Source organism: Microtus pennsylvanicus, chromosome 13, assembly GCF_037038515.1.
Source record: "Microtus pennsylvanicus isolate mMicPen1 chromosome 13, mMicPen1.hap1, whole genome shotgun sequence".
Taxonomy (NCBI): domain Eukaryota; kingdom Metazoa; phylum Chordata; class Mammalia; order Rodentia; family Cricetidae; genus Microtus; species Microtus pennsylvanicus.
Window position 1 is genome coordinate 64,142,649 of NC_134591.1, and position 13,740 is coordinate 64,156,388.

The 13,740-nt window shown below is 40.9% G+C and overlaps 1 protein-coding gene across 2 annotated transcripts in view; it reads left to right on the forward strand.

Moving 5' to 3' along the window:
• The window catches only part of Eya3 (EYA transcriptional coactivator and phosphatase 3), an 86,729-nt gene that overhangs the window by 28,204 nt on the left and 44,785 nt on the right, over positions 1–13,740 (forward strand). For both annotated transcript variants that reach the window (XM_075946700.1, XM_075946701.1), the window contains exons 5-6: positions 1,628–1,694; positions 4,750–4,886. In XM_075946700.1, the coding sequence (XP_075802815.1) occupies positions 1,628–1,694; positions 4,750–4,886 (204 nt within the window). The remainder of the gene's footprint in view (positions 1–1,627; positions 1,695–4,749; positions 4,887–13,740) is intronic.

Sequence of the window (13,740 nt, forward strand, 5' to 3'; positions counted from 1 at the left end):
TCTAATGCAACTCAACTCTCCCTCTTCTGTATAAGTGTGTACAAATAACTAAGCATTGTTGGCTGGAATTACTCTCGTCATAACCACAGGCCTCGGGTGAGTACTCAGCCTTCATTTCTCTGCTGAGCCTTTCATTTTAATTTCACCACCTCTTCTCTCAGAACATCAAGCTTCACTCTCACTTCCCTCATGGCTTAGCTCTTCTCAAATAAAAGCCCCACACGAGGAGTTCCTTAGTCACTACCCTATCTCTGTTTGTGATGCTGTCTTGTTTCAGAAGAGTGTTCTTGCTCTCGTCAAATCTAAGTCCCTGTCTTTGCATCCTCTCCCCTCCAGCTTCCCCAGGGCTCTGTGTGATGCTCCTCTCCCCTCCACTCCTGCACCGCCACATTCTTTCTCCTAACTCTTCTGGTGTCTGCCGTCTTTAGAAGGCAACACAAACTCTTTGCATCTTTTGTGAGTTACAGATTTTTGTGTGTTTCCTGACATATCAGAACCTCTGAAAGAAACTGCCTTTGCTTGCTTTCCCCCACCCATTCACTCTTCAGCCGGTTGACTTAGCTTCTGTTGTCTCTCTTCCCCTGAAACTGCTTGGCGAGTCCCTCAGTTGCTGTCATGTTGCCAGTTCTAGTGGACATTTCTCTCCTCACAGTCTCCCTCTCAGCAATGCTTCGTCCCCAATTAACCCTTCTTTTCTAGCTGTTTAATGTTAGGAGGCCTCAGGTTTGGGTTCTAGGCTACCATCCTCTTTGGGGATCCTCCCATCCATCACATTACTTTAAATGTCATACATTGTTAACAAACTCCCAATTAACTAGTCCTGGCTGGCCTGGAACTCATTAGAAGTAGACCAGGCTGTCCTTGAATTCACAGAGATGCACTTGCCTCTGCCTCCTGAGTTCTGGGATTAAAAGCATGGACCATCATGCCCAGCCAAATCCCACATTTTTTTTTCCCAGACTAATTTCTCCTCTCCCAAACACCCCCGTTTTAGGAAGTTGTACTGTCCCACCATCTGTTCAAATGACAAACCTGGAAGTCACCTTGCGCTTCCCTGTCTTCCTTATTCCATACGTCGAGCTGATTCAAGTGATGTGTTAGTTACACCTTCCCTCTGTTTCACCCTCACTGTTGTTACTGTCCTCTGCGACAATAGGCTACCTTTTAAATCCCCTATTGTATAGTAACAGATTATGCCCTGGAGTAAGCATCAAGAGTGTAAAGACGACAAGGAAGAAGCATCATTTGATTTCTTAGATATGGGTATGGCTTTCAAAGTCTGTCAATGAGCATGGCTGAGAGCCTAGGGAAATTTGCTTCATAGACAGTTTCGTGATGAGAAAGTGGGGATTAGATGGGATATCTTCAGATCTTTTCTGTGTCTATCTATCCACCTCCGTCCTATCTTGCTTCTTTTACTGCCTCTTAAACTCTGTAGACAGGTCTGTAAACAGAAATGAGGTATTTTCTGCTACATAGTCTTTGGACCTTTTTGGCATCCAGTCTCTATGTTACTCTGGAAGGACTATACAGTAAGATGTTTTCCACTTGATTTTTAAAATGTTCTAACTTATCTAAAAAAAAAAATGTTCTTACTTGTTTTTACCTGATAATATCTTTCTTTCAGTTATGACATGCACCGATTACATCCCTCGCTCATCCAATGATTATACCTCACAAATGTATTCTGCAAAGTAAGTTGAATAATTATTTCCAAACTTTTCTCTAAGTTCATTGCAAAATTTAATATTTAACTATTTTCATCTCCCTTGTTTTATGTCCTTACTCCAGTTTTTATCACATCTAAATAAAATCTGTCATCCTTTTAAAAACCAGATGGTTGCTGGAATAGACTGATCAGAAAGCATGTTAGCGAGCTGACCATTTCCTTTCCGTACATTGACATACGGAGCAGGAAAAGCAGCTTAAGGTGGCTCCGGATTGGCAACTACAGACAGTTGAGCTTGAAATGAGACAAATGTGATGGGTTAAAGTTACAGAGAGGTACAGTTTAGGCCTTCACAGCATACGGTCAGTGTTTAAGACTAACCAGGTTAGTCATCTTTAAGGTGGGTAGGGTGCAGAACAGTATGTATCAAGTTGTAGTTGTGTATTAATGAAGAATGAACCTACCCATACAAAGACTCAGACAGCTGCTAAGCCAGCATGTTCTTGTTGGTTTTGTGAGCAACTGCACAATTCATGAAGAAATTGGTAACAAAGGTGAGGCCGTTACAAGAAGGAAACTGTCATTTTTCCTTATTGTACCATTTACTTAAACCTTTAGTTAAAAAAAATGAGCTTATTAAAATTTTCCATATTCTGATGTTAATATTAATGTCTTTTCGGGCCAGTTGTTCTCATGTGGTTTTTTTCTGTGGCGTGGCTGACACTGTCTTGAAGCATCATAGGGAGACTTTAACATGCCATAGGCGTGTCCACTCTTCTGCTGTGCATTCTACAAATGGACTAGGCCTCGTGCATAGCTAGCCTGGGATGAGTTCAGCCTGCAGGCCACAGAGTGCGCACACCTAGATTAGATACTAACTGTGAAACAGGTCAACTCAGCAAGCTTTCTGGTATCCAAGTTGTGCCGTATTATAGTCTAGAAGTCTAACAAGTGAGATCATGTGTCGTTTCTGAGCTATCCTGACTGTCCTGGTGGTGTTATCCTTAAAGATATGGGAGAAGAGACTATGGGCTTTACAATACCTGGAAATCGACCGTTTTCAGACACTGTTATTTCAAAGCATTCTCATGTGACTTGAGTGGCAACTCTTGTCTAATCTGCTTCCCAGGCTGATGCAAGTCTCTGAGACTCTGTTGAAACATGAGTGCAATGCACAGACCACAGGCAGCCCTGATGTGTGCAAAGCTGCTACAGTCAGGTTCTTTATTTGGGTCTGCCTTTCCCTTCATTCTCACCTCCTCACCACGTATGGGACTATTGCATTCAAGTCCTCGTTTAACTTGACCTTCATTCCAGTTTTATGCCCTTTTAATCCATTTTAGAAAGCAATGTGACATTAATCTTTATTTAAAAAACAAAAGAGAACAAAGCAGAAAAATAGCTCTGCTCTTGCCATTCTTCATTCGGCGAGCACGGGCCTTCCTGTTTTGTATTTGTCTGAACTCTAGACTGGTAACTGGGGCCGTGCTCCTTTTCTCTCTGAATGCACCTCCCTTAGGATTAGGATAAGGCTCCCGCTTAGATAGGAAGTCCTTGCTCTCCTTTCTGTGTGTCTCTCGTTTGTGTACAGCGGACCTGCTTGACTCACATGCTGCTTCTTTCTAGTCTTTTTTTATGATCTGCTTCTCCCAAAGGTGATTTTTTTGGGAGGAGAGGTTGTCTTTTCCCTTGTTAAGGCATAACCCTCCTACCCCATATTTATTAAAACTTTTATGGTATGTGATAGCACTTTTTCTTACAACATATACCAAATAAGGTAAGTAGAGTTTATATAGAGTATAATAGAATGGATAAACTGCCAAGTCTGAAAGCCAGGCTAAAGTCTCAGGGGTTTTACTGGTGAATTTGATTCCCTAGCTGTCCCTGGTGTGACTGGCACCAACTAGGGACAGTGTGCTGAAGCTTAAAGTGACTTCTGGGATCTGTTAACGGAGCTGGCTCCTGTTCACAAATGAGCAAACACGGTACTGGAACACACCTCCACTCCCTGTTTTTGGATGTGGTTGCTTTTCCTTGCTCCATCAGCCTCACCTTCCTTGTCTGAGAACTGCAGTTGGCCCAGCGCTTGGATGAAGAGAAAGCCAGATGCTAGTTCTGTTCTGTTCTGTTCATTCTTGCATTGTTCTAAAGTGTTGCTTTTGTTTAGTTCTGAGAAAGGATCTCTTTTTTTTTTTCTTTTTTTCTTTTTTCTTTTTTCCCCAAGACAAGGTTTCTCTGTAGCTTTGGAGCCGAGCCTATCCACCACTGCCCGGCTTTGGGACTACTAGCTCTTGTAGACCAGGCTGGCCTCAAATTCACAGAGATCTGCCTGCCCTCTGCCTCCTGAGTGCTGGGATTAAAAGCTCTGAGAAAGGATCTTAAGAGACCCAGGCTGTCCTCAAACTCACTACATAGTCAAGGATGACTAAATTCTTTCTGTAGTAAAGGATGACTTTAATCTCCTGATCCTCCTGCCTCCACCTCGCAAGTCCTGGAATTATAGACTTTCTCCACAATACCCAGTTTGTGTGGTGCGGTAGTGTACACATGCCTTTATTCCCAGCACTCAGGAGACGGGCAGGCAGATCTCTGTGAGTTCAAGGCCAGCCTGGTCTACAAGAGCTAGTTCCAGGATAGGCTTCAAAACTACAGAGAAACCCTGTCTCGAAAAAAAACAAAAAAACAAAAAAAAAAAAAAAAGGAAAAAAGAATCAAATGCTCCACCAACTATGTCACCAGCCCAGATTTTAGTCATTATTCAAACACAGGGTGTAAATAAGTAATCCTCATTTAGGAGGTTAAATAAGTATCTCATTTAGGGCCTTGCATGTAACACAGTTGTCTGTAGAGTAATAGCTATAACTTGGGAAGATGTTTGAACTATTTAATTTTTCATTAAATTATTCCTTGGAAAGAGTAATGGACAAACTTGTGTTTTCTGATCATAAGAGTTATTTTGCCATGGAAAGTTAATCTCCTCATTCCTAGATTCTCTGTCTTAGTGATATTAACTGTTTTGTCCATTTTCATTAGCTGAAATGAGCCACAAATAGAACTTTTCATTTTCTCTATTTACCTAGACCTTATGCACATATCCTCTCAGTTCCTGCTTCGGAAACCGCTTACCCTGGGCAGACGCAGTACCAGACACTGCAGCAATCTCAACCCTACGCTGTCTACCCTCAGGCAACCCAAACATACGGACTACCTCCTTTTGGTAAGATGGCCTGTTGTGAGCTGTTCTTTGAAGAGTGTCTCATCATTCAGAAACTTGTCCCTCCTCAGAAAGCAAGCAAGGCTGACCAGGAAAGAGGAAGAAACATTGTCCTTTATAGGTGCTTGCTCATTAAGTGTGTGGTAGAAGTTGTGCTTACAGCTTTCCACAATTATTTGGTTACTCACCAAAACTTGCCTATTTCCAAGGTCTCTGAAACTTGGCCCCCTCTACTCCCTTCCACCCAAATGCTGAGGTTTGTGCTCACATTCTTGTTATGCTAAGACCTCTGAGACTAAGCTATGCTCCCCAAACTTTAGCTTATTGAAACAGAGTCTTGCTACATTGTTCAGGCTGGCCTTGAAGTTGCTGTGTAGCAAATGCTAGCTTGGAAATTTCAGTACTCCAGCTTCAGCTTCGTGACTGCTGGGATTACAGGTGTGTGCCATCACGTCCAGCTAGAAGTTTGGAATCATTGGGAAACTGAGGGATCATCACTGATTTGCCTTACTTACATAGGACATAGTACTATGCTAAGGTAAAAGTGGTAAATATATTTTGAGGTGACTGATTTCTGCTAAAACCGTGTAGTCTAAATATTCAGTTAGAATATGTCTCATGTTTTTGTTTTATCATTGTTATTTTCTGTTTTTTGTTTTGGCTAGTTTCTCTCTTCCCTTCCCCTACTTTTCCTTCCCCAAATTGATCAAATGTTCTGATGAACCAAAAGTGCTTTTAGAATGGATGGCATTTGAAGCCATGTGCCTAGGGAATTGTTTTTATTAGTTTTATTTATCTTGGATATAAACTGTAAATCAAAATTATTTACTGGAAGTTAATTTGAGGTTGAGCATTTAATAATATCTGTGGCAAATTTTCTACACATGTATGTATAAATTGATAGATTTACAGTATGCATTATTGTTCCTCTGTTCTGGCCCTGGTTTTAAAATTTAGTATTAATTTAACCTAATATGTTAAAAGTTACGTTTTGAGAGGCTAGACAGATGGCCCAGTGGTTAAGAGTACTTATTGCTCTCGCCAAAGACCCAGGTTCAGTTTCCAGTTGTAACTGGGTTTTTTTGGGTTTTTTATTTTTTTTGGTTTTTTGAGACAGGGTTTCTCTGTGGCTTTGGAGCCTGTCCTGGAACTAGCTCTTGTAGACCAGGCTGGCCTCGAACTCACAGAGATCCGTCTGCCTCTGCCTCCCAAGTGCTGGGATTAAAGGCGTGCACCACCACCACCCCGCCCTTCCAGTAGTAACTGTTCCCAGCTTTCTGTGACTCCAGTTTTAGACAATTCAGTTACCCTCTTCTAACCTCCTTAGGTACCAGGCATGCGTCTAGACGGACATATATGCAGCCAAAATATTCATATACATAAATAAATCTAAAAAGAATTTTTAGTAAAAAAAAAAAAAGACAATGTTTTTGAGACTTCATTTAAACAAGCTGAGGTTTTTTTGTTCTTGTTTTTATTCTTTTTAAGTTGTCTAGAGAAGTTATTCCATAGATGCTGGGCGTTTTAGTTGCTTTTGCTTTTAGTTTCTCTGCTCCTAATTCTGCTGGCTCACTTGGCCAGTGTCTTGTGTTACTGACAGCTTCTGAGCATTCTCTGGCTCCTTGGTAAATGCTAAATAGAATTGCTGGTACTTGTGTGCTTTTTGTTTTGCGTGCTGGAGATCTGTCAGTAACCTTTTTCACACTGCACATGCACTCTACCTCAGTCCACAGCCTGTTTTATTTTCTCTTGGTGTCCGAGACAGTGTTTTATAGCCTCTAATTCTTTATTCTTTGCTTTTTTCTTTTTTTTTTTTTTTTTGGTTTCTTGAGAGTGCTTGAAAATATAGGATGCACCACTATATTATATATGGCTCCTAGATGGTAATAATCCATAACAAGGTCTCTCTATGTCTCCTTAAGCTCAGTGATCCTCTTGCTGCAGATTTCCCTGGTATATACCACCAGATGTGTGTGGTTATTTCTTTCCTTTATAAAAACAATGATTTGAAAAGCCCTATTTATTTATGTATTTACGTCTGTGGGTGTTTTGTCATCATGTACATCTGCGTACCAGAAGAGGGCGGAAGACTTCATGGCACAGATGGTTGTGAGCCTACCTGCGGGTGCTGGGAAGTGAACTCAGGACCTCTGGAAGAGCAGTCAGTGCTCTTAACTGCCAAGCTACCTCTCCAGGCCTGTGGTTATTTGTTACTGCATATATTAAGCTAAAGTTTTCTTTTTCTTTTTCTTTTTTTTTTTTTTTTTTTGGTTTTTCGAGACAGGGTTTCTCTGTAGCTTTGGTGCCTGTCCTGGAACTAGCTCTTGTAGACCAGGCTGGCCTCGAACTCACAGAGATCCGTCTGCCTCTGCCTCCCAAGTGCTGGGATTAAAGGCGTGCGCCACCACCGCCCGGCTAAGCTAAAGTTTTCTCTGATGGCTCATAATAGGCTATCAGTTGTACAGTAACTATTTTTATACTTCTTCCCCTTCATTCTCTTCGAAATTTATGGTTAGTAAGCCCAAGCTCTATTAACACACTGAATTGTTGATCCCATCTGTTGTTGAATAATAAAGATTCTTTTACCCCAAATTCAGTTTGATAAAACACCTCACTGCCAGGCAGTCATGGTGCACTCTTTATTTGGGAGGCAGAGGCAGGTGGATCTCTGTGTGTTCGAGGCCCGCCTGGTTAACAGAATGAGTTCTAGGACAGCTAGAGCTACACAGAGAAACCCTATCCCTGTTTACCATAGCCCTGAGATCAGGCACATACTGAAACCATACCTAGATTGTTACATGGGCTCTGGAATGCAAACTTGGGTCCTCATGATTGATTAGCACAGAGCTCTTAACCACTGAGCCATCTCTCTTTGCTTCTATCTGTCTGTCTGTCTGTCTATCTATCTATCTATCTATCTATCTATCTATCTATCTATCTATCTGTTTTTATTGTTTTTACTGAGCTATACACATTCCTCTCTGCTCCACTCCCTTCCTCCCCTTTCCTTCTCTATCCTCTCCCATGACTCCAACTCTCCCAATTTACTCCTGTGTAGATCCATGTATATCTCTCTTAGGTAGGATTCTTTTTGTTGCCTAGGTTCTGGGGTTGTGGGCTGTAGGCTGGTTTTTCTTTTTCTTTTCTTTTTTTTTTTATGTCCAAATCTAAAAGCCACGTATAAGTGAGTGCATATTATATTTGTCTTTCTGTGTCTGAGTTACCTCACTCAATATGTTTTTTTTTCTCGATCCATCCATTTGCCTGTAAATTTCAAGATGTCATTATTTTTTTACTGCGTTGTAGTATTCCATTGTGTAAATGTACCACATTTTCTTTATCCATTCTTGAGGGGAATCTATGTTGTTTCCAGGTTCTGACTATGACAAATAATGCTGCTATGAACATAGTTGAGCACATGTCCTTGTGGTATGATTGAGCTTCCTTTGGGTATATATCCAAAAGTGGTATTGCTGGGTCTTGAGGGAGATTGTTTCCTAATTTTCTGAGAAGTTGCTGTACTGATTTCCAAAGCGGCAGTACAAGTTTGCATTCCCATCAGCAATGCAGGGGTGTACCCCTTACCCCACATCCTCTCCAGCATAAGTTGTCGTCAATGTTTTTGATCTTGGCCGTTCTGACAGGTGGAATCTCAGAGTTATTTTGATTTGCATTTCTCTTGATTTATTTCCTAAAGTGTCTTTCAGCCATTTGATTTTCATCTGTTGAGAGTTCTCTGTTTAGGTCTGTACTCCATTATTTTTATTAGATTATTTGTTCTTTTAATGTCAGGTTTCTTGAGTTCTTTGTATATTTTGGAGATTAGTCCTTTGTTCAATGTGTGGTTGATGAAGATCTTTTCCCATTCTGTAGGCTGTCGTTTTGTCTTGTTGACCTTGTCCTTCACTTTACAGAAGCTTTTCAGTTTCAGGAGGTCCTGTTTATTAATTGTTGCTCTCAGTGTCTGTGCTGCTGGGGTTATATTTAGGAAGTGGTTTCCTTACCACTTTCTCTTCTTTTTTTTATATTTTTATTGAGCTCTGCATTTTTCTCTGTTCCCCTCCTTATTTCTCCCCTCCCCTTCAACCCTCTCCCAAGGTCCCCAATGTCCCAATTTACTCAAGATATCTTGTCTTTTTCTACTTTCTATGTAGATTAGATCTGTGTATGTCTCTCTTAGAGATCTCGTTTAGGTTCTCTGGGATTGTGATTTGTAGGTTGGTTTTCTTTGCTTTATGTTTAAAAACCATTTATGAGTGAGTACATATGATAATCGTCTTTCTGGGTCTGGGTTACTTTCTCTTCTATGAGGTTCAGTGTGTTTAGTTATATGTTGAGGTCTTTGATCCATTTGGATTTGAGATTTGTGCATGGCCATAGATATGGATATATTTGCATTATTCTACATGTTGGTATTCAGTTATGCCAGCACCATTTATTGAATTTGCTTTTTTTTCCCATTTTATATTTTTAGCTTCTTTGTGAAAAATCAGGTTTGTAGGTGTGTGGATTGATATCCGGGTCTTCGATTCAGTTCCATTGGTCCTCCTGTTTGTTTTTATGCCAGTACCAGGCTTTTTCCAGTACTGTAGCTCTGTAGTAGAGTTTGAAGTTAAGAATTATGATGATTCCAGAAGTTCCTTTATTGTAGAGGATTTTTGTTGTTGTTTTTTCATATGTTCTTTTGAAGTTTATAAAGAATTTTGCTGGAATTTGCATTGACTCTGTAGATTGCTTTGGGTAAGATTGCCATTTTTACTATGTTACTTCTGTCTTCCAAAGAGCATGGGAGATCTTTCCATTTTCTGATGTCTTCAATTTCTTCTTCAAAGATTTAAAGCTCTTGTGATACAGGTCTTTCATTTGTTTGGTTGGAGTTACTCCAGGATATTTTATGTTACTTGTGGCTATTGTGAAGGGTGATGTTTCTCTGGGCTGAGAAAGAAATCAGAGAACCTGGCCCCTATTTATTATATCTCTTAACGTTACTCTATCTTTTCTGTTTCAATTTTATGAATTTTGTGTACGTGTAACTGAGTGAATGCACAAGTGAGAGCCAGTTCTCTACTGCCCCCTTGTGGGATCGGGGGAAATCAAACACATGTCCAGAATCTAAGGGCCTCCTGCTGCACTATCTCACAGGCCTTCTGTTTGTCTTTTTTAAACAGGTTCTCACTTGGTTCAGGCTGGCTTTGAATTCTGTATGTATTTGAATCTGACCTTTGACTCCCAGTCCTTCTGCCTCCACCTCCCAGATGCTGGGATATAGCAGGCATGTGCAACCATGCCTGGCCTAGTTACAAATCATTTTCTTGGGACCTGCCTTTAATAAGATTAATTTTTTTTTAGAACCCATCAGGATCACTCAGCAGATAGAGGCTCTTGAAGTGCAAATCTGACAACCTGAATTTGATCCCTAGAACTCACACATAGGTGAAGAAGAAAACCACTTCCACTAAGTTGCACTGTGGTACTCATAAATGTGTGTGCATGAGGGTATTTACACATGAGTGCAATACTGATTTAAATAAATACTTTTTCCTTGGAATTTAATACATGACTCTCTTTGGTATTATATTATGTATTTAGATATAATTTTTTTTATTATTTTTATTTTCAAGGCAAGGTTTTTCACTGTGTAGTCCTGGACTCGCTCGGCAGATCAGACTGGCCTTACTCAAACTCACGGACATCTGCCAGCCTCTGCTTCCCATGTGCCACCACTGCCCAGCAGAAAGTGCTTCTTTTGAAGTTAGGGTTTTAGTGGGTTTGTTACCTTAGTGCTGTTAACTAGTTTGTTAATATATTTCAAGTATAAGTAGACATTTGAAAATATCCTCATAATTGTAGCCAACTATAGTTACTCGCTTCTTTAATTGGGAAACAGAGGCAGGAAGTTTGCCATGACTTTGGTCATCCTGAGCCAAAACAAATTTTGTTTGTTGAAACCATAACTCAACAAATAAACAAATAAACACACACAAAACCCTAAACTAATGAATAAATTTTCATTATAATTATATTTTTAAATGTTTGTTGTAGCTGGGCAGTGATGCCACATGCCTTTAATCCCAGCACTCATGCCAGCCTGATCTGTAGAGTGAGTTCCAGGACAGCCAGGACTACACTGAAGAACAAACAAACAAAACAAAAATAGTCACTGTATCATGCAAAATATGTTAGAATAGGACTTCACATTGTTGTCTCATTCAATGCTAAAGTAGATCTTATGGTAAGTAGTAATACTGTCCCCTTTCAGCAGCTAAAGTCATAAAATTAGTAAATGTATAGGTTTAGATTTAAGCCTTGGTCTGATAAATTTTTCTAAATTTTGATCTTTATTAAAAAGATGGTCTCAGAGTTCAGCTTGAAATCAAAGTGTCCTCTTTTAAAAATATGGGAAAAAAGTAAAAGAAATCTAGAAAAATTGCTAGGGGTAGTCTGTACTCATATCTTTCTTGAGCTATAGAAAGTTGGGTGTTGTGATAGGAAAGGGGTTTGGAGCCCTGTGTCTGGTGGACTGAGAAGTGAATGAGGCTCACACAGTGTGGTCAGAGCCAGCACTAATCTGCTTATTTTGAAAGAACTTTGATGTGAGGTAGAAAACTTAGTGATGCGTATTAAGAGTTCATTCCAGTTCCAGAATCAGATTCAGTTCTAGAAATTTATTGAGTGGAACTAATTAGAGTTACAAAAAATTGTTAACAGAGATACCCATTGCAGCATTACTTATAGTAGTAAGAACTTAGAAAAAGGCCAGGCGGTGGTGGAGCATGCCTTTAATCTGAGCACTTGTAAGGCAGAGGCGGGTGAATCTTTGTGTGTTCAAGACCAGCCTGGTCTGCAAAGTGAGTTCCAGGATAGCCAGAGCTACACAGAGAAACCCTGTCTCAAGCAACAACAACAAAAACCCAAACAAACTTAAAGAATTTAGAAACCTGTACAAGTGCGTTAGAAAAGCATCTGTCAGTCGGGTGGGGGTGGTGCACGCCTTTAATCGCAGCACTCAGAGGCAATCCCTATGAGTTCGAGGTCAGCCTGATCTACAAAGTGAGTGCTGGGACAGGCTCCGAAGCTATACAGAAAAGCCCTGTCTCAAAAAGCCAAAAAGAGAAAAGCATATGTTAAATTGCAGTTATCCATATAATGGAAAACTCAGTAGCCATTATAATTTATGGTCTTTTAAATTGTTTTTTAAGTCGATTTGTTTTATTTTTATGAGTAAATATTTTGTCTGCGTGTGTGTGTGTGTGTGTGTGTGTGTGTGTGTGCCACATGCTTGGTACCTGTGGCGGTCAGAAGAGAATATCAGATCCCTGGTGGAGTCACAGATGGTTGTGAGCCATCACGTGGATGCTGGGAACTAAACCTGGGTCATCTGCAAGAGCAACAAGTGCTCTTAACTGTGAGGCCACCTCTCCAGCCACAATTTGATAGGGGGTAGAAGTATGTGTATATACCTAAGTATACTGCCTATAGAGGCCAGAGGTGTTAGATGCCCTGAAACTAAAATATATAGGCAGCTGTGAGCTGCCCAACCTGGATGCTCAAAAGTAAACTCAGGTTCTCTGCAAGAGTAACACATTTTCTTTACCACTGAACTGTCTCTCCAGCCCCCATAATTTATATTCTTAAAACATCTATGGCTATTGGGAATGTAAATTTGTATAGCCATTGTGGAACTTTTTCAAAAAAGAACCCACATATGGCCCAGCTGTACCACTTTGGTTTCTGTCTGAAGAACACTATCTCAGCTCCCACAGGGCTACCTGAATATCCGTTTTTATTACTTCACTGTTCACAGTACTCAGGAAATTGAATCAGCCGTAATGTCCATCAGTAGGACTGCAGCCAGGTGTGGTGGCACACAGAAATACAGGCAGGAAGGTTAACAAACTGAAAGCCCAGAAAAATAAAGTCATGGCATGTACAGAAAAATGTCTGAAGTTGGAAGTCATTATGTTAAGCAAAACAAGCCAAACTCAGATCTACACCAGTGTTGTCTTGGTGTGTGGAACCTCACTTTAAATTGTGTATAAGCAGGGAGGGATCTTGTAAGCAGAAAGTCTTGAAGGGAGGGGGAAAGAGAAGGTGAATGGAGTAGATGCGGTGAGAAAGCAGCAGGCGGGGTCTGCTGAGCAAGGCCAGGAGTGTAGGCTGTGGGGCGGGAGGCAGACGGGGGGGGGGGGGGGGGGGCGGTGAGTCAGCACCAGACATGACACATACATGACAGCGCCATAACGGAACCCGTGATTTTATATGCTAACTGAAAAGGTAACTTTGAAAACCTACACATGCGCACACACAAAAACTTGAGGTTTTAAGTATGATAGTGCACAGGTGTAATCCCATCCCTTGGGAGGCAGAGGCAGGAGGACGTAAGTTCAAGATCAGCTTGGCTCTAAAAAAGTGAGACCCTGGCTCAAAATCACAAGTTAGTGAAGGAATGAGGGAATGCTGGTGAGGTGGTGGAGCAGCAGCCTGCTGACAAGGGGATGGCCCGAGTTTGTGTCCTGGATCCCACACCGCAGAAGAAGAGAGACTGTCCTCTCATGAGCACACTCTAAATAAAGAAACAAACTATGGTTTGCTTTCCTCATTGGCTCTGTCAATAGTCCTATAGAATTGAGCTATTTGGTCATACTACTTAATATAAGGCGTTCTGGACAGGATGCTTTTAAAGGAATATATTTTCATGTCTAAAGGACAGGAGGTACAGTGATTCTAGAGGCAGTTTTTGTATTGTCTTTCATTCCTCCTTTCCTTATAAAAAAAATTATGAGCTGGGTGGTGGTGGCACACGCCTTTAATTCCAGCACTCGGGAGGCAGAGGCAGGCGGATCTCTGTGAGTTCGAG